This window comes from Trachurus trachurus (assembly GCF_905171665.1).
Source record: "Trachurus trachurus genome assembly, chromosome: 3".
NCBI classification, from domain to species: domain Eukaryota; kingdom Metazoa; phylum Chordata; class Actinopteri; order Carangiformes; family Carangidae; genus Trachurus; species Trachurus trachurus.
Window position 1 is genome coordinate 14663474 of NC_139893.1, and position 24737 is coordinate 14688210.

The following is a 24737-nucleotide window of genomic DNA, read 5'->3' on the forward strand; positions in this document are numbered from 1 at the left end:
ATTTTGCTACAGGATTATATTGTGGTCTGCATGCTTTTGCACATTTCTCCTGCTTGTGTTAACACATAAGACAGGCACTGTTGAGATTTTATTGTTAGAGTTTTAGAAAAAAATCCCACGAGATTAGCATAACAAGCTTTCTTATTAAGTGCCCGTCATCATGTGCAGTGGTAAATGATTCAAGTAAGGGTCAAGGGAGAGACTCAAAGTACGTCTCAATGAGCTGTAGCTGTACACCTGACACTGGCCTCAGGGAGCAAATGTGAATTATTTGGGGGAAGCCAAAGATCAAGGAGCATTTACTTGAATGAGCTTGAGATTCAATTTGAGGAATGGATAAAAGTCAAGTTTGCAATGGTCAATATATAATAATAATAATAATAATAATACATTTTATTTGTTGACACCTTTCAAGGCATTCAAGGTTGCCTTACACATAGATAACAGAAAACATTAGAACAGTACAGTACCAAATTATACAAATAAAAATATACAAATAGCAAACAAGCAGAACATACAAATAACAAGATAAATGTACAAGTAATAAACATACAGAACATACAAATACAGGTGGCTGAACGGATAGATGAACTACTGACTCACTGGTTCCATCTTATGGGACGGGTCTCACCTAGGACCAAAACTAAAAGGCACAGGGCTAGTTTTGTCCCTGCAGCCATCATACATCTTAATAAGAGTTGATATCTTGACGATGGTTGAGGTGTTGGTGATGTTGATGATGATGATGATGTTGATGACTATATGTTGATGATGATGATGATGATTTGATGTTGTGTGCCACTTATACCGTGCACTTTGAGGTATAGCCACTTTACATGCACTTTATGAGGCAGCATAGAATGATGATGGGGATGATGATGATGAACTGTGTAGGTATTTTTACTGTTTCTTATTAGGCCCGAGCGGCGAGTAGCACTCGCCGGAGGGACTATTGAAATCGCGTTGTTTTTTATTATTATTATTATTCTTATTATTCCGTCACCTAAATGCCCCAATTTGGCCCCTTTCCCGACTTCGAAAATGCGTGAACTTTTGCCCGGACGTCCGGCCTGATCCGAAATTCGATATATGTGGCGGTCGCACATGTCCGACGCGACATGGCGAAATAGCGCCCCCTACAAATTTTAAAAAGTCCCATAGACAATTTTGCTTACTTTGGCGTAGACCAACAAAATTCGGTACACATATGTACCATACCCAGATATACAAAAAAGCCTCTTAATGTCATGGTGAAATGTCAACAGGAAGTCGGCCATTTTGGTTTTGATTTTTCCCGCCTAAAACTAACTCCTCCCACAGCGTTCGCCCGATCAAGTTGAAATTAGGTACACAACATCGTCAGACCTAGCCGAGCTTATCTTGTGCTCCGTGAGTCCGTAGGTCAAAGGGCGTGGCTTCCAGCGCTCAATTAACTTTGGCGTGCTCGCCATGTAATACGATTGGCTCTCACGCCCACATACTTCATCCAATCAACTTCAAACTTGCTGGACATGATGATGGCTTCGCCCTGAACGTCCCGATATATTAACTTCCCACGTAACTCATAGCGCCCCCCGGTGGTAACAGGAAGTGAACTAAAATTCATTAAAAATACATAGTTGACCCCATCAACTTCATTCCACTTCTAAAACATGCAGAACCAGTTGGTGAAGCTACATTATGAAGACTGTGAAGCTACGAGTAATGGCGTCCCTGTGGGGGCGTGGCTACCATCAATTCCTCGCCATGAAAATACGTTTGGCTTTTTGATGGCTTTAATGAACTCGTATCATCATGAAAATTGATACACAGGTCCAGGGTGGAGACCTCTTCCATCTGATAGGGGTGTCGCTCATGTGGCCCCCTAGTGGAAACCGGAAGTGCCATTTTTTGCATCAACATTGTCCGATTTCCACGAAACTTCACATGTGTGATGAGGGGCTGACCCTGAACACACCTGCACGCATCCCATTACTGCCCCCTAGTGGACGGACTTTTAACTGCTCATAACTCCCTCATGCTTTGTCCGATTTCCACGAAACTTCACATGTGTGATGAGGGGCTGACCCTGAACACACCTGCACGCATCCCATTACTGCCCCCTAGTGGACGAACCTTTAACAGCTCATAACTCCCTCATGCTTTGTCCGATTCACTCCAAACTTCACATGTGTGATGAGGGGCTGACCCTGAACACACCTGCACGCATCCCATTACTGCCCCCTAGTGGACGAACCTTAACAGCTCATAACTCCCTCATGCTTTGTCCGATTCACTCCAAACTTCACACGAGTGATGAGGGGCGGCCCCTGAACGCACCAGACCACATGCGGTGACTGCCCCCTGGTGGATGAACGAAACATTGCATTTTTGGCCTCCTTCCAGGTTTTTTCTCCATTTCTGCTCCGCGCCACAGCGTGCCTCAGGCCCCGCGGTGGCATGGGCAGCGAGGGCCGCCATCGCCGCTTGCGGCTTTAATTTATTGTATTGTTTTTGTGTGAATATCTCTCACTGCAAGCCGAATTTACCTGCAGATACAAATAAAGGAATCTAATCTAATATAATATAATCTACTGGGATTAAAGGGAGTAGGCAGTTTTGAAGAGGTGTGTCTTGAGGTGTGACTTGAAGGTAGCAGATGAATCGAGATTACGGGTGTGTCGTGGGAGAGTGTTCCAAAGTCTGGGAGCTGAGCAGCAAAAAGCACAAGCACCAAAAGAACTAAGTTTGAACAGGGGTGTGGTAAACGGAGCAGCAGATGAAGAACGGAGTGGGCGAGGGAGGATATATGGGTGAAGCATTGTAGAACTTTCCAGCAGCCGTTGCTGTTAATTCATTGTCACGCGTGATACGTGTTAAGTGCACTCCCAGACCGCGTGCGTAGGAGCATGCGCAGTGTGCCACAAGGCATAGCCCTTTTTTTTCTACCTCATTTCTGAGTGAGTTATTGTCAGGACCGGTACGCCTCGTCGGTGAGTAATGTTCAATGTAACTGTGGACGAGAAATCATTTAATATGAATATCTGTATAATGTTTACAGTACATTTTGTGTTTGTGTTTACCTTTTAGGTTTACAACCTAGTCGAAACAGTCGAACCTATTTACTAGTCGGACTGCTAGTCAAACCTAGTCAAGAGCTAAGAAAGCTAGTCAAGCTAAACCCACGGTGAAAAGTTAGCTGTAGCAAGCAGGCTAACCATCGATACTGTGTGTGAAATAAATAAAAGAAGAAAGAAAAGAGACTCGAGTTGTTTCCGCCGTACTGTCCTGGCCATACCCTTCCAGAGGGGAGTTTACTAGAGAAGAGATAGCTCGGTAAAAATCTGGACAGTTGTAAACCGCCGTCGGAGCCGTGCAACGGAGTACACAGCGCCGAGCGGAGGACGGTCATCGTTGAGAACTAGCGCCGGGACCGGAGACCCGGAGCCGGGTGAGCACGCGACCGCAAACAACGCCACTACAACGGACGAGCCGGAGCCGAGAGCTAACGGGGTCGTTAAAGTGCGGAAGAATCACCGCAGCTGTAAGTAAGGCTGTGTGGATTGTATAAGAAGCTACAAAGCTGATAAAGTGACTTTTTCTGAGTGCTACTTCGTGCTAACTTGCTACGCTAAAGGAGGCTAAAGTTGCTACTAAATAGCCACAGAGACTGTGATATTGTGATGAAACGTTGCTACAAGCTGCCGCTAACAGGACTGTAATGTGTGTGCAACACGGCTTCCAGCCATAACAGCCGGTAAAAGACGTAAAGTTCGTGTGCCGTTCCGGACGAATTGTTCGTTTGAACGAATCTTTCGAACTGAGCCGTTCGTTTGGATGAACGAATCTTTTTATGAATCGAACGATTCTTTTTGCGAATCAAACCGAATCGAACGATTCTTTTTGCGAATCAAACGATTCTTTTTGCTGCTAAAGTGATTCTAGTGATTCCTGAGTGGAAAACAAAATGGCGGATGACAAGTCAAACATAGAGAGCCTAAAGCAAAAGCGTTCAAATGCACAACGGAACTTTACAACACGGATAAACCGCCTTAGTGTCAGTGCTGGCCGTTTACGTGAAGTTGACCTCTCACAAGAGTTAACAAGATTGAGAGACGATTATGATAAACTCCTTGATGCCAGTAACGAATACATCGAAGCGCTGGGGCAGATAGACCCAACAGGTGACGACAGTGAATCACAGGATGCCCTAACAAGGAGAGACGCTAGTGAGCAAAAGTTCTTTGAAGGTGAAACCATGGTCATGGAAATACTGTGGTCAAAGTATGCAGCGCCAGACATAGATGCTCTTGTCGCACAGTTCAAGTCGGCTTTTGGTCGGGCTGAAGCACTCTGGAAAGACAAAGTAGTGCCATGGACGCAGCAAGGGGTTGAAAGTGGTAAACTAGATAGAAAACTCCATGAGCTCAGAAACACTGTGTATACCTGGAGGGACTATCGACCACATGGAAAAGATAAGTGGACACTCTTTCTGTCGTTGAAAGAGGACAAGGAGCAACTGATGGACGAGTGGACATGCCGACGGGATACAGAGGAAATGAAGAGGCGCAGCACTGGAAACGACGTGGAAGAGGATGAAGATGATGGGGGTGATAACGCGGTTGGTGTTAGCGACAGTCTTACAGCCATTGATGATATCACTGTTACCCAATCAGTAACCCTTGCTACCGCTACCCCACCTGATAACACCCAGCCAGTTGTTGTTACTTCGCCCAGTGACGGGCAGGGAACTGTAAGCCCTCCTCCGTTCATTTCCACTGACAGAGCAAGCATCATTACCAGCGCTCCTCAAGTGGTCACTATCAGTAGTCAACCGCCAAGCAGCTACGCAGCACCTGCCATACTCAGCACTCCCCAACGGACGTTTCAGCCCAACCTGCAGTCAAGACAATTGGACGGTGGACTCAGTGTTGGTTTTGCTCTACCTCCAACCCTCTCCAGCACGCCACAACTGCTGAGCACTCATGTAGCTCCACCCGCCGATCTCAGCATGGGGCAAGGGAGTGACGGGCCACATAGCGGTTCTGGTGCGTACGCCGGGGGAGATAACAGCTACCAGTGGGCGCGACCTAAAATAAGACTCACACCCATAAGCTTGCCTAAGTTCTCCGGGGATAGGAGGGACTATTGGCATTGGAAGACTGAATGGGAGAGTATCCAGGCACAAGCGGAACCTTCGGGATCACGTGAATGTAAGAAACTTCATTTGCTAGGCAGCATAGATGAGACTGTAAAAAGTGAACTCAGACTGTTGCGTTGCAGAGATTCAAACGATATCTTCAGAGAACTAGAGAACCATTATGGCGACAAAGCGCAAACAGCCGAAGAGATCGTGATGGAGCTACAGTCCCGGCCTGCTGTCAAGAACCACCAGCCACGAGAGACGTTGGAGTTAATCTTAGCAGTGGAGAGGGCAGCATTGGATCTTACGGACCTGGGATGTGTAGACGCTTTGCAGAACCAAATGGTGATCAGGTCTCTAGAAAGCAAACTCCCTGATGTCATGAAAAGAGAGTGGTTGATGTGTGTACGAAACCCTGGTAACAATGTCCATCCAGGAAACCGTTTCGACAGGCTCTTACTGTTCCTGGAAGACCAAAAGTCGTTACTCGTGAGGTTGGAACAGCTGCTACCCAGCAAGCCATGGTCGGCTAACGCTCCTGAAAGACCAAGCTACCGGGAGAAACCAAGTGACAGAAGGAGAGAAAAGAAGTCGTTCACAAAGACTACAGCGAGTGAAATTAAGAGAGACTCCTCGCTGTTACCATGTGCTGTGTGTGGTGACGAAGAACATGGAGGAAAACTGTTTCGCTGTAAAGTTTTCAGGAAAGCCACCGTTCCAGAGAAGAAAGCACATGTGAAAAAGGCAAGAGTATGCACAAAGTGTCTGGATGTTCACAGAGTTGACGGCACCTGCACTTCAAAGTTCCTCTGTCGCAAGGAAGAGTGTAGGAAAGGCGACACTCCAGCGGACCACCACTACTTCCTCTGCACTGAAGCACCAACAAAGAGGGATGCTGCTAAGAGGGAGAACAAAGCAGAGGAAAAGAAGGGACCTCGTGGTCCAACAGAGGAGCAAGAGGCCGTGTTCGCCGAGTTAGGACTGACTCCCCGCCAGCTGGAAGCTGTCCGCAGAGCCTGTACAAACAAGGCGACGTCAAGAGTGTTTACTGGCAAGGATCCGATAGAACAGAGCGGCTTAAAGGAGCATCCAGTTCTCATGATGCTCGTACCTGTCACAACAAAGAGAGGAGACAGTCTTGGAGCCTTGGTCGATCTCGCCTCAGACACTAATTACATCACACATCAAGCTGCGGAGAGACTCGGACTGACCGGTGTACCGATCACGCTTGTTGTGTATGGTGTTGGCACGATGAAGGTGAAAGTTGACACAAAAAGGTATCTTGTGACAATAAAGGTGTGGACTTCACGAGGGACCTTGAAGCTTCATGAGATGATCTGCTACGGGATGGAGAACATCGCCAAAGTGGATCGAGTGGTGACATCAGAGCGGTTGGAGCAGTTCTTCCCGGAGGTGAAGCCAGGAGAACTGTCCCGTCCAGAGAAGATAGATCTACTGATCAGTACTCGAGAAGGCAGATTAGCCCCACAGAGACTGCAAAGAGCTGGTGACCTGGTGCTATGGGACGGTCCTCTGGGCAAATGCGTGAGTGGTGTGCATCCAGATCTTTTCGAAGAGGTTAAAGTAACCACCTGGCGCTCAAAGACGCACTTCGCTCACTCCATGAAGACAGTAGCCGTTAAAGTTGAAGAACACTTTGCGGGAAAGACAGAAAGCCACCAGGAACAAGAAAGCAGCCTGGGAGTCCGGACGACAGCAGCTTGCAATAAGGAGGTTCTTGAGTGGTTAAAATGGGACAGCATCGGAGCTGCCTGTGACCCCGCCTGCGGAGGGTGTCGCTGTGGCAAGTGCCCACCGGGAGGAAAGGAGATGTCGCTGGCGGACGAGAAGGAGCTGGAGATAATACGAGCAGGCCTGACCTACCGGGAAAGTGACGCTCACTGCAACAAGCCGCACTGGGATGCGAAGTATCCTTGGAAGGAAGACCCAGCCTCTCTTCCTAACAACCGAAAGGCTGTGGAAGCAACGTTCTTGAGGGCTGAGAAGCGGCTCATGAAAGACCCCATGTGGAAGGAGGCCTACATGAGGCAAGTCCACGAGATGGTGGGGAGGGGGGCTGCTGTTAAGCTCACCAAGGACGTGATGGACGGCTGGAAGGGTGCCGTGTGGTGGGTGAGCCATCTAACCGCACCAAACCCCCACTCAGTGACTACACCAGTGCGCCTCGTCTGGAATAGCAGCCAAGAGTACAGAGGGGTGAGTATGAACAGCATCTTACACAAAGGCCCAGACGTTCTTAATCCCATCAGGGCAGTGCTTCTCAGGTTTCGGGAAGGAGAACACGCAGCCATCGGAGACATCACCAAAATGTATAATTCCGTATGGCTGGAGGAACGAGAGGTCCATGTGCACCGATTCTTGTGGAGAGACTCTCCAACAGATGAGATTGAGGACTACGCTGTTGTGAGAGTGAACATGGGAGACAAACCGGCGGGGTGCATCGCGCAGGTAGCCATGCGAGAGACCGCCAAGTTACCCCAGTTCTCTGACATGGAGGAGGAAAGAAGAGTCATCGAGGAAGACTCCTACGTCGATGACCTCCTCACGTCTCACAATGACCCACAGTGTCTAGACAAGATCCTAGAGGGAGTGGAGAAGATACTGAGAGCAGGAGGCTTCTATCTTAAACCCTGGGTCCGGTCCGGTTATAGTGGGAGGCAGGAGGAGACAGAGTCCAAGCCGCTGACTCTAGTATTGCCAAACCAGCTAAGGGAAGAGGATAACAAAGCCTTAGGGGTTGGCTACCTCGTGCAAGAGGACAAACTCTTCGTGATGGTCTCCATTAACTTCTCCAGAAGGAAGAAGAAGATGAGAACAGAGGTTGACCTCACGGAAGAAGAAGTGGAAATAAAGACACCAAACCCACTGACTCGCCGTGTCCTACTGAGCCAGATCGCTGGTCTGTACGACCCAATCGGTCTAGCATCACCTGTGAAACAAAAAGGAGTGATTCTTGTGAGAAGAGCCTTCCAGGAAGCTGGCAAGCTCACAAAGGACACCTGGGATGAACCTCTTTCTGACGAGCTCCGAGGGAAAGCAATCGAGCTGTTTAAGGAGTACGCTCGTCTGAGCAGCATCAGGTTCCACCGAAGTCTCACGCCCTCCGGCTGGAGGGGTAAGCCTTGGGGCATCACGTTTTCTGACGGGAGCTGTGAGTCCTATGGTGCTGTACTGTACTTGCGATGGGAGACGTCAGATGGTGTGGTTGTCAGGCTCGTGGAGTCGAAAGCCAAGTTAACTCCGCTCGATCAGAAAGGTGACGCGGTCAAGGCTGAGGTCTGTGGGGCTGTATTCGCCACACGCCTAAAAGGGTACGTGTTGAAGCATGGGCGACTGGACGTGGAGAAGTGGTTTCACTTCATTGACAGTCAGACGGTGCTAGGAGCTATCCAGAGAGAGAGCTACGGATTCCAGACGTTCTTCGCGAACCGAATCGGAGAGATTCAGAAAGCTGGGCCCGTAACTGACTGGTGGTGGATCCCAGGAGAAGTCAACATCGCTGATCTAGTCACAAGGGGATGCTCTCCTGAACAGTTGGATGAAAACTCTGTGTGGCAGAAGGGTCCTAGCTTCCTGTCTTGTCCAGTCGAAGATTGGCCCATGAAGTCCGCCTCAGAAGTGGCAGCTAACGCCAGAGAGATGGTAGTTAAACTCCAGAGAAAAGCGTTTTCGGCAGTCCTCACCAGAGCTCAAGCGAAGAAGCTGTTGAATGCTGACGGACCTGGTGGTGAAGTTCCAGTGGTCACAGGTGAAGCTAGCAAGTCTCCAGAGTCCTCAAGTGACGGAGTGAAATTGACCTCAGAGGAGGCCAAGAAAGCAGAGGTGCTGTGGGGAGCCTTGCTCATAGCCCAAGTGGATCCATCAAGGTACAGCTCTCTCGCTAAACTCGGTGGAGTAGTCGGTTATGTTCGCAGAGCTGTGAAGAAGTGGTTGGCCTGCATTGGGAGAACCCCTATAACATCAAAGTGGGAGGCAGTGCTGACAGTGCAAGAACTCGAAACTGCTGTCCGAGGACATGCCAAAGCTGTCCAGTTACCAGCGGACAGTCCAAGAGAAGCCAAAGTGTGGAGAACTTCCCATCCACCATCCTCCACAGGGACGTTAGGAGGCTGGTGGTTCTATTACCAGTGGAGGAACAAGTGCAAGGTCCCCGCCACATGGTGTGTTTCGGTTATGGATCCCCTCCATGTGGTGTGTTTCGGTAAAGGATCAAGACCCCCCCTCCACCATCCTCCACATGGACATTAGGAGGTTGGTGGGGTGTTTCGGTGAAGGATGTGACAATGTCGTCAAGGACATAGTGTTGTTTATGGACATTAAAGTACCTTGAACTTACAGTTCGGTTAATATTGACACGTAATTCATATCTAAGAATGTTATGTGCATGATTATATAGGTAAAGTTCATGACTAAAAGTTTACTTGTTTGAGCTAGTTATAGTGGCCTACTTGGATTCAAGAATCAGTAGACCAAGTGGGAGGTGTAGAACTTTCCAGCAGCCGTTGCTGTTAATTCATTGTCACGCGTGATACGTGTTAAGTGCACTCCCAGACCGCGTGCGTAGGAGCATGCGCAGTGTGCCACAAGGCATAGCCCTTTTTTTTCTACCTCATTTCTGAGTGAGTTATTGTCAGGACCGGTACGCCTCGTCGGTGAGTAATGTTCAATGTAACTGTGGACGAGAAATCATTTAATATGAATATCTGTATAATGTTTACAGTACATTTTGTGTTTGTGTTTACCTTTTAGGTTTACAACCTAGTCGAAACAGTCGAACCTATTTACTAGTCGGACTGCTAGTCAAACCTAGTCAAGAGCTAAGAAAGCTAGTCAAGCTAAACCCACGGTGAAAAGTTAGCTGTAGCAGGCAGGCTAACCATCGATACTGTGTGTGAAATAAATAAAAGAAGAAAGAAAAGAGACTCGAGTTGTTTCCGCCGTACTGTCCTGGCTATACCCTTCCAGAGGGGAGTTTACTAGAGAAGAGATAGCTCGGTAAAAATCTGGACAAGCATGTTAGAGAGATAAAGGGGGGGCAGATTATGGAGAGGATCTTGTATTGTATCCGTTGCTGGACAGGGAGCCAGTGGAGCTGTAAGAGTCTTAATTGACCAACGACTGATGCACTGACAACCTTTGAAGTGAACTATTCATACCTCTTTTATTATTATTATTATTTTTTTTAATACTCTTTTTATTGGTTTTTCAGTTTTATAAGTACAAACATTGGAACAGAACAAAACAAGACACAACAGAACATCAAAAAGAGAAAAAAGAAAAGAAAAAAGAAAACCCACCCCAAACCAACAGTGAGCGCTGCACTGTACACATGCGTAAAGTGAATAAGTAAATAAATAAGTAAATTAAAAAAGACGACAGGAGACAGGTAAACGAAGAGCACATATATGGAATAAATGAAAGAAAAAACAGGCAGTCCTCATCTTCCAGGGACAGATGCTGAGTTAAAGCTTCTGTAAGAAGGAGTGCAGTGGTTCCCAGATCCTCCAAAACTTGTCCGATTTGTGATTAAGGTCATGAGTCAACTTCTCGAGAGGAATAAGAGCAGAAATCTGTGATATCCACATGTCGACTGTAGGGACCTGGGGAGCTGACCACCGCAGCAAGATACATTTTTTAGCCAGGAACAAAAGAATTATCAACAGAGATTTGGTGTCTGTGTCCAAAAAAATGTCTGGAGCATCATGGTAAAGTAAAAAGAAAGAAGGAGTCAGCCTGAGCTGTTTACCAAGTGACCTCCTGGATTACAGAGTGAACCCCCTTCCAGAAAGTCTGGATGTGGTCACATGACCAAAACAAATGGATAAATGTACCTTTGTGTGTCTTACATTTATAACAAAGGTTGGAAGTGTCAGGAAACATTTTCTGGAGGCGAACAGGAGTGTAGTAAGTTCTGTGAAAAAATTTAAAGTTCTGGGGTCTCATTTATAAAACTGTGCGTGGGATTGTTACTAAAAGTGTACGTACGCCCAAAAGCCAGGTTTTGCGTGCGCCAGTAAATATTCAGACTTATAAAACCCTGCGTACGCACACTTGCAGGCAAACTTCCCTTTATAAATCACAGAGTTCCTACAAGTGTGCGCAGCTGAATCCGCTTCACGTCCCTCCCTGTACACGCCCTGTTTTAACCGTAGATGGTCAATGCAAACCACCACATGAATGCGATCTGCATGTCAATGAGCCTGACGTGCTCTTGTTCTGTCGGTGTTGTGAATCAGCTGCAGGTGAAAGTGGCGACGTGACGTGTTGCTGCAGCTGTTAACGGCGTCAGCGGCTCAGAGCGCACGCTGTGTTGTTTTGGTGCGCTGCGCTGCCTCTCACATGTTGGACCCAGTTCGGCACATTTACAACAATGACAACAGTTTTAATCTGAAACGAGTTATTAACCATTTATCATGGTCTCCCTCTCCCTCCTTTCTCCTCCAGCGGTGCCGTGGTGCAGAATTACGCACGGGGCTCACCGCTGTATTATTTACAGTAATTAGACTGATCGATAAAACTTTGAATAATTAGCAGAATCAGTTACATTCTGAGGAATGATCAAACATGACACTTCTCTTAATAACAAGAAAACAGAATGTATTTGTGCGAACGATTACTGGATTTTTTCCCAGGGTTTGAGATTTAATTGACTCTCGATCATATGTTCACAGTATAGGAACATATAGTTATTTACACCATGTATTTATCCCATGCAGCCGCGCTGTCCTCTCCTCCTCCTGCGCTCTGGGAGTGGACAATATGACGGAGAGATGGTGGTGATTAAATGTAGAGAAGAAATTTTGATTTTGAATTTTAAGTTACAGTAGATTCAAAGAAGACGTTTCTGAAACACCAGTCCGATGCAAAATAAGGACGCTGTTGAATTAAATCACCGTGGCAACATGGATCTAACGCATACGGGTTGAAATTAAATGTGTGACGGCCGATAATAAAAACATAATCGTTCTTCTCAATCATCATTTCCTGAGTCTGACTTCAGTTCACCACCACACCGTCTGTGTCGCCAATTCCCCTTTTCCTCCAAACCATGCGTACGCATGGGTCAGAGTTTGCTTAGAGCTGCGCACATTCTCCCGTCAAGTCTGTTTTTTATAGATCACAACCTTGGCGTGAAAAGTCACGTACGCCACTTTCAGCCCCGTTTTGTGCGTACGCAACGGTTATAAATGAGACCCCTGTTTCATGTATAGAGATTGAGGTACATTTAGGAAAGGTGCCACTGCAGATCTTGTCCCAGTCTACAGGATTAAACGTCACCTCCAGATCACGCTCCCACAACAGCTTCAGAGAGTCATAACCTGAAGAGTCAGAGTAAAGCAGTGAAGTATAAATCTTGGAAATCAGTCCTTTAGGAGACTTTGCCAGAACTATAGTGTTTTCCAGCTCTGATAGTCTCATGCGGACCCCGCCTGTCTTCAAGAGAGATTCTATAAAGTGACGAATTTGGAGGTACTTATAAAAATCTTTGTGGGGAATATTAAAATCAGCCCTGATTTGCTCAAATGATTTAACCGAGTCAGAGTCCAACAGGTCTGCAAAATTTGACAGGCCCTTAGACGTCCACTCCATCAAACCAATACTCCTAATCTGTGCTGGTAAATCTGGATTCAGAGCCAGGGGAGAACAAAGAGAGATGGCAGGGGCAATGTTTAGGTATTTCTTCACATCTCGCCAAACCAACAGTGTGTTATAAATAATTATGTTATTCTTGAGATGATTTAACTGATCTATATTATTGATAAAAGGAAGGGAGTTAAGCCTTCTGGGATAACAAAATAAGGATTCAAGACCCAACCATAAGGAACTTTCCTGTTCATAAACCAATTTGACATTGTTTTAAGTTGTGCTGACCAATAATATGATTGTAGATTGGGCAGGGACAAGCCTCCCAGGTCCTTTGGCTTGGTAAGTAAAGAAAATTTAACTCTTGGATGTTTGTTATTCCAAATATAACGAGAGATATGGGAATTCAGTGACTTAAAAAAGGCAGGGGTCAAATAACATGGGAGATTTTGAAATAAATAATTCAATCGAGGAAGAATATTCATTTTTATAGTGTTGATTCTCCCAAGGAGAGAAGTTGGGAGGGAGGCCCATTTTGTCAGATCATTTTTAACCTTTTGAATTAGAGGCGAGTAATTAGTTTCAAACAGATTGTTTAAATCAGGGGTGACAAAGATACCTCTTTTATTATTAATTAGTTAATCTTTAAAACAATGCAATTCAATACACGCACTAAGTGCTGAACTAAAAGAGAGTCATTGTGAAGTGTTTATATGCCATACGAGGTCATGCAGTGTTTCAGTCATTCTGTACCATATCTCTCTGATTAAGATAGAATTACTTTTTTAAATGTTTGGAAAAAAGAGAGAAAATCAGTCACAATCAGTCGGGGATAGGTCCTCAATTTAGGTTTAATCCCAAAATTTTCCTTGCAAAATAAGTGCATGCATTTCACTCTTTAGACCATAACACATAATACTGCATGACTTTTTCTTTCTTCTCATGTTGGTTTTGTTAGTGGATACTGGGCTAGATATTTCACAAATTCTTTACTTTGATGTATTTACACACATAAAAATAAAAAATGACTCTAACATGTTTAACAAGGCATTCACAAATGTGCATTCTGACAGAATTTTAGCCAGACCAAGAACTACACTTGGGCCCTGTCCTAACTTATGCCACTTTCAGGCGATTTGTTTGAATGCCACATTAGGGCTGTACACTGTGGGTGAAGCAAGGTTTCACAACTAGTACCCAAACCGGATTGGTTTGCCCCTGATAAACTTGCTGGCCATTATCATGCTTCCATCAATTGTAAGCTGTTTTGTTTATGACATCATCTTGAAGGAGTCATTCAGTGCACTGAATATGGGCTGCACTTTGAAAGGCTTGTCTGTGGCATTTGACATATTTGAGGCCATTATCTCATCAAAGCAGTTCCTTCTACTTTGCATTTCAGACGGCTTTAGACATCAGGGTCATTTGACCAATACATGTGCCTCCATGGCACAGAACTGGAGCCAGATGTGAGAAGAAACGGAACTGTTGTTATTCTTAACTAATTACAGAATTTTGAGTCAATCATAAACCCACTTTCATCACAGGGACAGTAAGGAAAATTTGGTTTGATTTACCATAACTGTGGCTATAGCTCATATAGCAACTATCTGATATGCAACATGTGTTTCAGAGGATATGGAACAACAACAAAAGACAAGTGACAAGCCTACTATAACTGATTAACAAGCGCTTCCATTGCGCACACTGCTCCAATACCTCTAATGTCAAAACATTCACACACCCACGCATAGGAAAATCGTACAAGATAAAAAAATGTATTAACTGTAAAGCACTCGTGCTGTGTACATGCTTAAGTGTCCGTGCGGTATGGTAGCCTATATACTGGGCAGATAAAACGATCACTCATCAGGATCGCTGCTGAACATAAAAATGCTATCCACACTAAATACCTAACTTATGCAATGGCCAGGCATTATGATCAAGCCAAACATGGCTCAGTGCTAGCTACCCTCAAATTCTGGGGGATCGAAAAAAAATCCCCCCACAACCGAGGGGTGCTAACATTATCAAAAAAACTCCTACAGAGAGAGGCTTTCTGGATATTCACCCTGAACACCTCTAAACCAATCCAATTCAATCCAATCCAATTTTATTTATATAGCACAATTTAAACAAACACAAGGTTTCCAAAGTGCTGCACAGCAAGATAAAAATACAATAGCCTAAGTAACACAACAGAAGCACAATAAAACAATGGAAACAATAAGATAAAATAAAATACGATAAAACAAAATTAAAATCAATGAGATAAAAGAGATAAAAGATAAAACACAGTAAAATCAAATAAAAACCAGAATTTGTCCTGTTTTTTATGGTGCCTAGACGTGGCTTTTATCTCTGTATTCTGTGTATCAGATCGTGTTCTTATCTCGTATCATGTCTTTGTATATTATGTATACATACATCATTTGTTTTATTGTTTGATGGGTTTGTTTTTGTATATACATACATAATTTGTTTTATTGTTTGATGTGTTTGATTTTGTGATGACTTCATTCCCCTGCTCTCCCAATCAGAGAAGCAGGCACAGGTTTTAAACCCCCCCATTCACAAAATAGCTCTGTTCGAGACTCTGGTCCAAACGTCAGCAGCCACACCTCATTAAAAAGCTTTTACTGACAGTGTGCTCCAGCGTCCTTCCTCTGTTCCACTTTGATATCTTACAAGTATTTAGAAATGTTTTAATTTAGTGATGGAAATTGGAAATGTTTTCTGTACACATCTGTCACTATTTAACTCATCCCTGTGTCTTCTCAGAGCCACCTATATCTACTCTGGATATTCCATGCCGCCCCTCAGGTAAGGTTTCCCTACGACAAAGAAAACGTATCCATTCATGTGCAACAATGAAACGAAAATAATCCGTCAGTGGTGAGTTAAACCCACTGAACTAGTTACTCAAGAAACACTATCACCAGAAAGTAATAAAACACCCAACCCCTACAGTGGAAATCCAGTGGCTGTCATGTGGAACTTTAGAGATGAAATGGCACATTGTGCATTGTGTAAGGCGCTCATTAATCTGTCACTACCAACCAGGAAGAATTCATTTGGTTAATTCTCACACCTGCCACCGGCATTAAAGCAGAAGTAAGCGATCCGGTCGTTTTGGCTAACTTCCTGTCAGCCGATGGAGTTAGCAGTCCCCGCCCTCGTCCCTACGTCACCACATTCACTCACATCCCTTGGCTGTACACACAAAGAGGACCGCCCCTTTATGCCGTTCTCTCTCCTCATTGGATAAAGGTTGTAGGATACAAGGAAAGTTTTCTCCTCGGCTCAGAGCAGAGCAGAGTGACTGACAGACCCGTGTTTCAGACCAAACACTCTATATAAGTGATTGCTGTCCGGAAGATATAACTATTTAAGACTTGTATTAACACAAATATTCCGCTTACTTCTGCTTTAATTCCAATCTGTCAATCATTAAAGGGACAGTGTGTAAATTTGTCATGGTTTACTGGCAAAATCTGAATATACTACCAACGAATATATTTGTATAAGTGTATAATCACTAGATATAATTAGTTTGGTTTTCATAGCCTTATAATTATTTTTTTTATACATAGCAAGGGTCTTGCTTAGAGAGTGTCGCCATCTTGCGCCGCCATGTTTGCACAGAATAGAAAATCCAGCCAGTTTCAAGAGTTTCACATTCATAAATAAACAATAGAATTATTTAATAGATAAATAATAGAATCAAAATGCTACGTCACGGTTTTCCCCTCACAATGGACCTAATAATGGTTTTGTTTTGTGTTTCCATTCTAAGCATGTGCCCACCCTGTAGTGATGAGAAGGACGAAATGGGAACAAATTGTAATGGATGGAGGATTGGAAACTTAAAGATGAAAACTGGGTGAGAATCCACTTTTCTTTTGATGAACAAAGAAGAACAGGTGTTTCAATACATGTTTACACTTGGTTTTTTTTATTTGATTTGATTTATTTGTCAGTAGAAAAGAAATACAAAAAAATAACTGACGAGGATAACACAGAAAAGTCCAGGACTTATTTCCACTGTGGTCCTCTAAGACAATCCGAACTGTGATAAAACGTTAACATTGAAATAATTACTACTAAACAATCATTTACAGTACAGTTAAATAAAGCTTTGCAATACACAATACACAAAACGAGGATTATGTGCATTTGCAATACACCTTAAGGAAAAAGTGCACACCTAAGTTACTCTGAAGCACGTTGCAGGATGATGGAGGAAATACTCTACTGCTTTAAGCAGTCCATCCACCACCTCTTCACTGCTACTTTAAACCTGTGTTTCGAGCTGATTAATTTAATTGAAGCAGGGAGACTGTTCCACGCTAAAGCCCCACTATAGGCAAAAGTGCTTTTCCCTACTGCTGTTCTGAAAGTCACTGTGTTGACATTATAAAGACTTGCCCTGGTCCTGTAATCATGACTATTGTTAACCCGCCTGAAGTAATCTTTAAAATAAGAGGCTGAGTTATTAAATAGGACATCGTGTACTGCTCTGCTTTTGAGCATGGACACTCGATCCTCTACCTTCAGCCATCCCATGGCTCTGAAGTGATGCATCGTCAGGTGGGTACGGGGGTGAAGTTTTAGGGCCACTCTAATAAGTTTATTTTGGGCAGTTTGTAGTCTATGTCTTAGGTTTTTTGAAATACTACTAAGCCAACTTGTGCAAGCATAGTCAAACTGGCTTTGTAGAGCTGTAGCAAGAATCTTAAGTGTAGCTACGTCTAGGTACTTTGATTTTCTAGCAAGAAATTTTGTTTTAGTATGTATTTTTTCTAGTACTTGTAGTGCCATGTTCTCCCCAGACATAGCACTGTCAAGTTTACAGCCCAGGTAATTTACGTTACTTTTAGCCGTTATTACGGTTCCTTGAGCTGTGACATGAAAAGTGGGCTCGTTTCTCATTTTGAATTTTGAGCCGAACAGAATGGCCTCCATTTGCCTACGTGTAAAGATAATTTGTTGTCAGCTAACCAGACACATATGTTATCAAGTTCCATGCTGAGAGTTTTCTCCACTGTTGCTTTTTCTTGGTGTGAAACAAGCAAGGCAGCATCATCAGCATATAAAAAAAGATGACAGGAGCTAGCAACACACAAATCGTTAATATACAGAAGAAATAACAGGGGTCCTAACACACTCCCCTGGGGGACTCCACAGTGAACCTTACTAGCATTGGACAAAGTTCCATTTACGTCTACACATTGCTCCCTATCTGTGAGATAACACTTTATCCATTTGAGGCTTGAGCTATCAAAGCCCATAGCCTTCAGTTTGTACAGCAATATATCTTGGGCGACTGTGTTGAATGCTTTCTGGAGGTCGAGCAACACCATGCCACACCACTTCCCCAAATCAACTTCCTTTCTAATGATGTCTGTAAGGTAGAGCAAGCATGTATCGGTGGAGTGGCATTTTCTAAACCCAGATTGAAAAGTATAAAGAAGGTCTGCTTCATGAATGTATTTCTTGATTTGATTGTGGACTATTATTTCCAAAATCTTAGACAACACGCTCAGAATTGAAACTGGTCTGTAGTTGCCATGCTTAACTTTGCTGCCCTTCTTGAATAGTGGCACCACCCTGGCAGTAAGTCTAATTTTGATAGAATTCACTTTATGCACAGCTACACTACTTCCTGAAATAAGCCAGCTCGTTTAATTCCTGTTTTACATTATTGGACCAACTGATTAATCCAGGTGTGTCTGACCACTGTGACTACTCAGACACACCTGGATTAATCAATTGGTCCAATAATGTAAGACAGGAATTAAACAAGCTGGCTTATTTCAGGAAGTAGTGTAGCTCTGCATAAAGTGAATTGTGGCTGTAAAAGTGCGGCCTTTGGACCTGGTGTGACTCTAGTTGATGTTTCTCCACTCAATAAAATGTTTACACAGTCTTAACTCCAAAAGATATTGTGCAATCCAGGATCTGTTTCAGGTCATGAAGTATGAAGAATGTAAAGCATGTGGATGAAGCATACGTTTTCCAGCTTTGTTTGTTTTCACTGTTTCTATGTGCAAACTTGCTCCACCTTTTTCTGTTGGATAATCATCACTAGAGTTTTATGTCCTACACTGGCACATAAGGCACACAAGCCGGGACAGGCCTCTGAAGTCCTTGAATAACAATGGACAAATACATGGAAGGCTTGTTGGATAGAAAGATTTAACAAATAACTCACAGAAACGTGTCACCATTTCTGCTTTATAGTATTCATTGTTTATCACTATTACTGTTTTTACTATTTTCTGCTGTGTTTACCTCTCTGACCAAATTAGTTTCCACTAGACTGTTTAAATTGGATTCAATGTTTTCTTTTTCTTTTCAGATTGCAATATGCTCAACCAGACACGCAAAAAGGGTAAGATATCGAAAACATCTTAATTCTGCTGTGTGCATGTCTGTGTCTGCTCTCTATCTGCTGTTACGTTTATAGAGCAAAGACTTCCGTTTTATATATTCTGTTTAGCTCCGTGTTTATACAAGCACTCACTCTTACTGAAACCCAATATTGTCCAAGGTATAAAGGTTTCACTAAGACATTCATCAGGATTTGTTTGCTGTCAACTCCTGCCGACCGTAGCAGGATATGATGCTGGTGAAAACCGTCACAGTGTGTGTCATACCATCAGATTTACACCTACAAGTAAATTCTGTAGAACAGATGACAATAGTGAGCAGACTAAACACACACAAAAAGCCAGATAACAGAAACCACTGGTATTAGGGTTGGGCACCAGTTTGGCGGGAACACAAGAGAGGACATAAATCAAGAATAGACACACATTAACTAAATGTGTGATTAAAATTGCTTCAGCGTTGATCATAACATTGGTATTTGTGGCCTGGCTCACTCATCAGTCAAATGACTACAGTATTATGAAAAGCAATGCCAATTGTTCCTTTTTAATGAACGTAATAATGGGTGGACTGTGTAAATAATATATAATATAAAAAGCACCTTAAGGTGAAAATATAGCAGATGTTTGGCATGTAGTTTGTATAGAAGGTTAAAAAAAATGTCTACGTTCTGTTGAATTATGAATGTTCATGTAATGAATACATAGCTACCATTAGCTTGATATTACATTTGGATTTATTGAGTGCATACAATTTTTATGCGTGTAGTACACCTGTTCTTCTCTTCTTCATGTACAGACAGCATCTGAAGAGCAATATTTGGCCCAAATAGCTACTGCTTTATAGGGTGAAATATGTGCTTATGTTAAAGGCCCCATGGCATGAAAATGTGATTTTGGTTATTTTTTCGTGCTTGGGGAGGTCTCTGGGCCACATATATACTGTCCCATGCATCAAACTGGTCATAAATGGAGAAACACACACCGCCCATTTGTAGGAACATTCTCTTTAAGACGAGCAGATAGCACTTCCTCCTTTCTGTGATGGTAACTCCGGCCACCGTGACCAGTTTGTTTGTTTTTTTCAATTTTTATGAATGCAGCTTAGGCTTCAGTTACTTGCCTTGTCAGCCAATCAGAGGAGATGTTCTCATTCTCTCTTCTGATTGGCCAAATGACCTGTGCCTGCTAGAGCTCCAGAAAGAGGCAACAGAAAGGGGCAGTATAAACGATATTAAGCAGATCACCAATCTCAAAACCAATGATACATCTTGTTAGGGATATCAGCAGGTAAATAAACCCAGAGAAAAGTGCACAGCATGGGGCCTTTAATTACATTCAGACTGTCTGCCAGATTTGGCCGTCTTTCTTTCTTTCTTTCTTTATTGGATCCCCATTAGCACCTGCCACAGCATCGGCTATTCTTCCTGGGGTCCTTGTCTGTGGATGAAATATGACATCTGTCATGCCACCATGGCCTGCGAGATATTATTATATTATTATTTTCATAGACACACACGCACACACACATTAATACTGACGATCTAGGTTTGAATCCTCAATTTCTGTGTTTTCTCCAGACGCAGAGATGTGAACTCGGTGACAAACTGGAATGCTCCTCTGGTTTGGGAGGGAACTTTTGATCCAGTTGTTATTGATGCCATCTATAAAAGAATGAACCCACGAGTTGCTGTGGTGGTGTTTGCTGTTGGCAAGTAGGTGCACAGGATTTCTCACAGGATATAATGGGTGTGAGGTTCGACCCACTGACCCACTGCTTGAAGCTGAAATTTGAAATCATAAACGTGAACCTGAAAATGTAAAGCTACCTCATATACTGTATATCCTACTGACCTTCTGTGTTGTATTGTGTTGTCTTCTCTTGTCCTGATGAATCTTCTGGCTTTCTTCTCTCCGTCTGCTCAGATACACTAAATTCCTGAAGGGCTTCCTTGAGTCGAGTGAAAAGTACTTTCTTGTTGGCTTCAGAGTCACTTACTACATCTTCACAGACAACAAAAAAGAAGTTCCTGACGTGAGTTGTTGTTGATTAATATGTACAAAAATAGCTAGGGGGCTAAACATACACTATTTAACGACAAAGCTGTTGAAGCTGAAGGTAAAATAAAAGTGAGTGCTTGGCTTTCATTTTACTTACTACAGTTTTTTTTTTTTTGGGGGGGGGCACTTATATTATGCAAAGTAGAGGGACAAATGGAAACAGAACAAAACAATGTTAACACTATTATCTTCATTGTGTAGAAATACCCCCTACTGTACAACCAAATGAAACCTATTGTCAGTTGTGTGCCAAAAAGGTGTTTTATGATGGCATCTAATGAGAGGACAGTAGTTTTACCTCCATGAGAATTTCATTTTTGTTTTTTTGCACAACTCTTCATCACAAATTACAGATAAACCTGGGGAAGGACCGGATTATCTCTGTTGTGCCTGTTCCCAGTGCTATGCGGTGGCAGGACGTAGTGCTTGGCAGGATGAAATGGGCCACCATTACCATAGACAACCAGGTAATAAACGCCATAGGCCATAGGAGACTTTTATATGGTAACCCAAATTGATGCTTTAAAATCTTCACTGCTCAAAGGATCCATCTCTCACTGAGAGGTGCATGAAGATAAAATATGGTGCTCTGAAATAACTCACATCTTAATGTATTCAGTCCAACTATGTCTCTTCTGTCATGTTATCAGATCCGTAATGAAGCAGATTATCTTTATATGATGGACATCGACAGTGTCTTCCACGGCCATTTTGGAGCAGAGTCTCTAAGTCCGTTATCTGCTGTGCTTCACCGTGGCTACTACAAGGTTTTTATTCCTTTTCCTCAAGTATTTCTCATCAGTTAATTGAAGCTTTTACTTTATCTATGTTCACCATAAAGCAATGTGATGTTGTTTTTTTTAAATGATATTTGTTATTGACATTATCATTGCCTTGTTTTCTGATCAGTTGCAGTGTTAACTACCCTCACAAATCACTCATATTTTTTTTCCCCTTTTCCGCCCCAGGATACACACAGGGAGAAGTTTCCATATGAGCGTCGGCCCGAGTCCAAGGCGTATATTCCTTTAGGTGAAGGAGACTACTACTACACCGCTGCTGTCTGGGGTGGATATCTGGAGGAAATGTACAAACTAGTCAGGTACCCATGGTTACTTTTGTGCTATTTCTAATTAAAAGACAACAGGCAGAGTGATAGTGGACAATATTATGGATAATTAGATTAATAGATAGATTATTGCATACAACCTTTCATTATTCAGTGTCTTCCTTACACACAAATGTGACCATTATGCAAGCCTCTTACAAAGTTTTGAGGTTAATATCTAACTAGTTTAACTAGCTTCATCACTCACTTCCTAAAATAAATAAATCTAGCAACTGTGTCCTCCTGTTTCAGTTTTGCTTCTTTTATTTGACCAGGTACTGTTATGAGCAGTCAGAGAAGGATGCCAAAGTTAACATTGAAGCTATATGGCAGGAGGAAAGTCACCTCAACAGGTACAGTTTCTGTTTGTTTGTTTGTTTGTTTTTTTGTTTGTTTGTTTTATTTTTAAAGAACCGGTCGGACCATTTCATGGATGGATTGAGGAGGAAAGATGACATATCTGAAGTATGGGACAAAAGTTCACGTAGCTTGTCTGCCTGTTGTTCTGTCATGCAGGTACCTGTTGTACAACAAACCAACCAAGGTGCTGTCTCCAGAGTATCTGTGGTCGGACTACGACCCTGTACCAGCGGATATCAGAGTGGTCAGGGTCTCCCAGCTAATTAAGAACTATGAGGAGGTGCGGCCCAATGGCGGACAGTGATTTTGCTCCTCAAAGTTGCTTAGTGCCAGTGAAGGCGATACAGACCCCCTCAGGCCATGACAGAGGTGTCATTCAACTTGTTGTAAGTCGATGTACCATCACAAAAGTTATGAAAATATTATATGAAGCTTGAAAAGTTCCTTAGTGTTGGTTTAAGGTGTTTTTATTTTGTTTTATTTTATTTTTTAAAAAGATACTCAGCACATAATTTATACGTACATGAAGATTGTCCTTTTTTAAATACACTTTCATTTTCATTGTATTTAAATGTTTTCATTGCCACCTAGGGATGTTTTACTGCACCTGCATTTTCTGGATTCTCTGGGATTTACAGCATGTTATGAGTTTATTGCATTCATTTACATGTAAATATTTTTCAAACATAAAATTATGTGCATTATGGTATTACAATGATTGAAATGTAATCAAAATTATTGATGAATATGATGAAAAAAGGTGTTACTGTTATGTTTTGTTTTTTACAAAAAATAAATAAATAATCAAGTTCAGTTTTATTGTTTATGGTTATTATTTATTCTGGGGAAAATGTCTTTATGAATATATGATAATATTTCAGATATTTGTTTGTATGCACATTTATCTGTGTGTGCCCTTTTCCCAGCAGTGTTAGGGTGACTTTTACCGTGCAGTGATGTTCCTCTATCCTCCAAAATCTGATATTTACTCATTTATTTTATTCATCAAAAGCAAAGAGATTTATTTTAGACAATGGGGCTCTGTATCCAATGACCTGAACAAAATCTTAAAATAGTGGCAGGCAGACCATCTGTTTTATGATTTTGAAACTCAATTTCAACATGAATTTGTGATGGATTTTTAATTTAATATGTCAATGTCAATGTCAATGTCAGCTTTATTTATATAGCACATTTAAAGGCCGGAGGCCAGCCAAAGTGCTTTACAGGATAAAAGTCAGCAATACAACGAGCAATACAAGCAAAGCAGTATAATAAATGAACAAATAAGCAATACACATGAGAAGAGTAATACAGTATAAATCCAAAATACAGTGACTTAACTCAGCCAAAGGCCAGAGCAAACAAGTAGGTCTTAAAGCAGAAGTGAGTGGTCCGGTCGTTTTCGCTAATGCTGCGTTCCAGGCAGGCTTTTGAAATCGTAAATTACAGCTTCAAGTCACAACTTACGACTTTGTAGCGTTTCAGGCAACCCACTCGTGTTTTTCCGACCTGTTTTACCGGTGAAAGTCACTATAACGGCCACTCGTAACTTCCGACCGGTGAACTCGTACCAGATCGAACTGGTACCACTTCACGGTCGGAAAAATACGAGTTTCCTTGAACGCACCATAACAGTCCTCGTCCCTACGTCACCACATTCACGGCGTTCCTTGGCTGCACACACAGCCCTGCATGCCGTTCTCTCTCCTCATTGGATAAAAACTGTAGGATACGATAAATGTTTTCTCTTCGGCTCAGAGCAGAGCAGAGGGACTGAGAGACCCGTGTTTCAGTCCAAACACTCTATGTAAGTGATTGCTGTCGGAAGATATAACTATTTAAGACTTATATTAACACAAATATATCTCACTTCTGCTTTAAGGTGCGTTTTGAAAGTAGCGAGGCTCGTTGCAGACCGCACAGAAAGTGGCAGAGAGTTCCACAGTGTGGGAGCCGCAACTGCAAAGGCTCGATCGCCTTTGGTTCTAAGGAACGATCGGGGAACGTCCAGGACCAACTGGTCAGATGACCTCAGGGCTCTGAGGGGTCGATGTACATTAATAAGGTTGGACAAGTATTCTGGGGC

The 24737-nt window shown here is 43.1% G+C and overlaps 1 protein-coding gene across 1 annotated transcript in view; it reads left to right on the top strand.

The window, feature by feature from the left end:
* LOC310984105 (globoside alpha-1,3-N-acetylgalactosaminyltransferase 1-like) overlaps window positions 1–22967 on the top strand; it is a 26985-nt gene extending 4018 nt beyond the window's left edge. The window contains exons 2-11 of the mRNA XM_083969226.1: window positions 15509–15550; window positions 16524–16610; window positions 19089–19121; window positions 20700–20834; window positions 21046–21154; window positions 21534–21647; window positions 21831–21947; window positions 22149–22282; window positions 22564–22641; window positions 22805–22967. Of these exons, the coding sequence (XP_083825352.1) occupies window positions 15537–15550; window positions 16524–16610; window positions 19089–19121; window positions 20700–20834; window positions 21046–21154; window positions 21534–21647; window positions 21831–21947; window positions 22149–22282; window positions 22564–22641; window positions 22805–22952 (969 nt within the window). The 5' untranslated portion in view covers window positions 15509–15536 and the 3' untranslated portion in view covers window positions 22953–22967. The remainder of the gene's footprint in view (window positions 1–15508; window positions 15551–16523; window positions 16611–19088; window positions 19122–20699; window positions 20835–21045; window positions 21155–21533; window positions 21648–21830; window positions 21948–22148; window positions 22283–22563; window positions 22642–22804) is intronic.
* Window positions 22968–24737: the final 1770 nt, after the last annotated feature.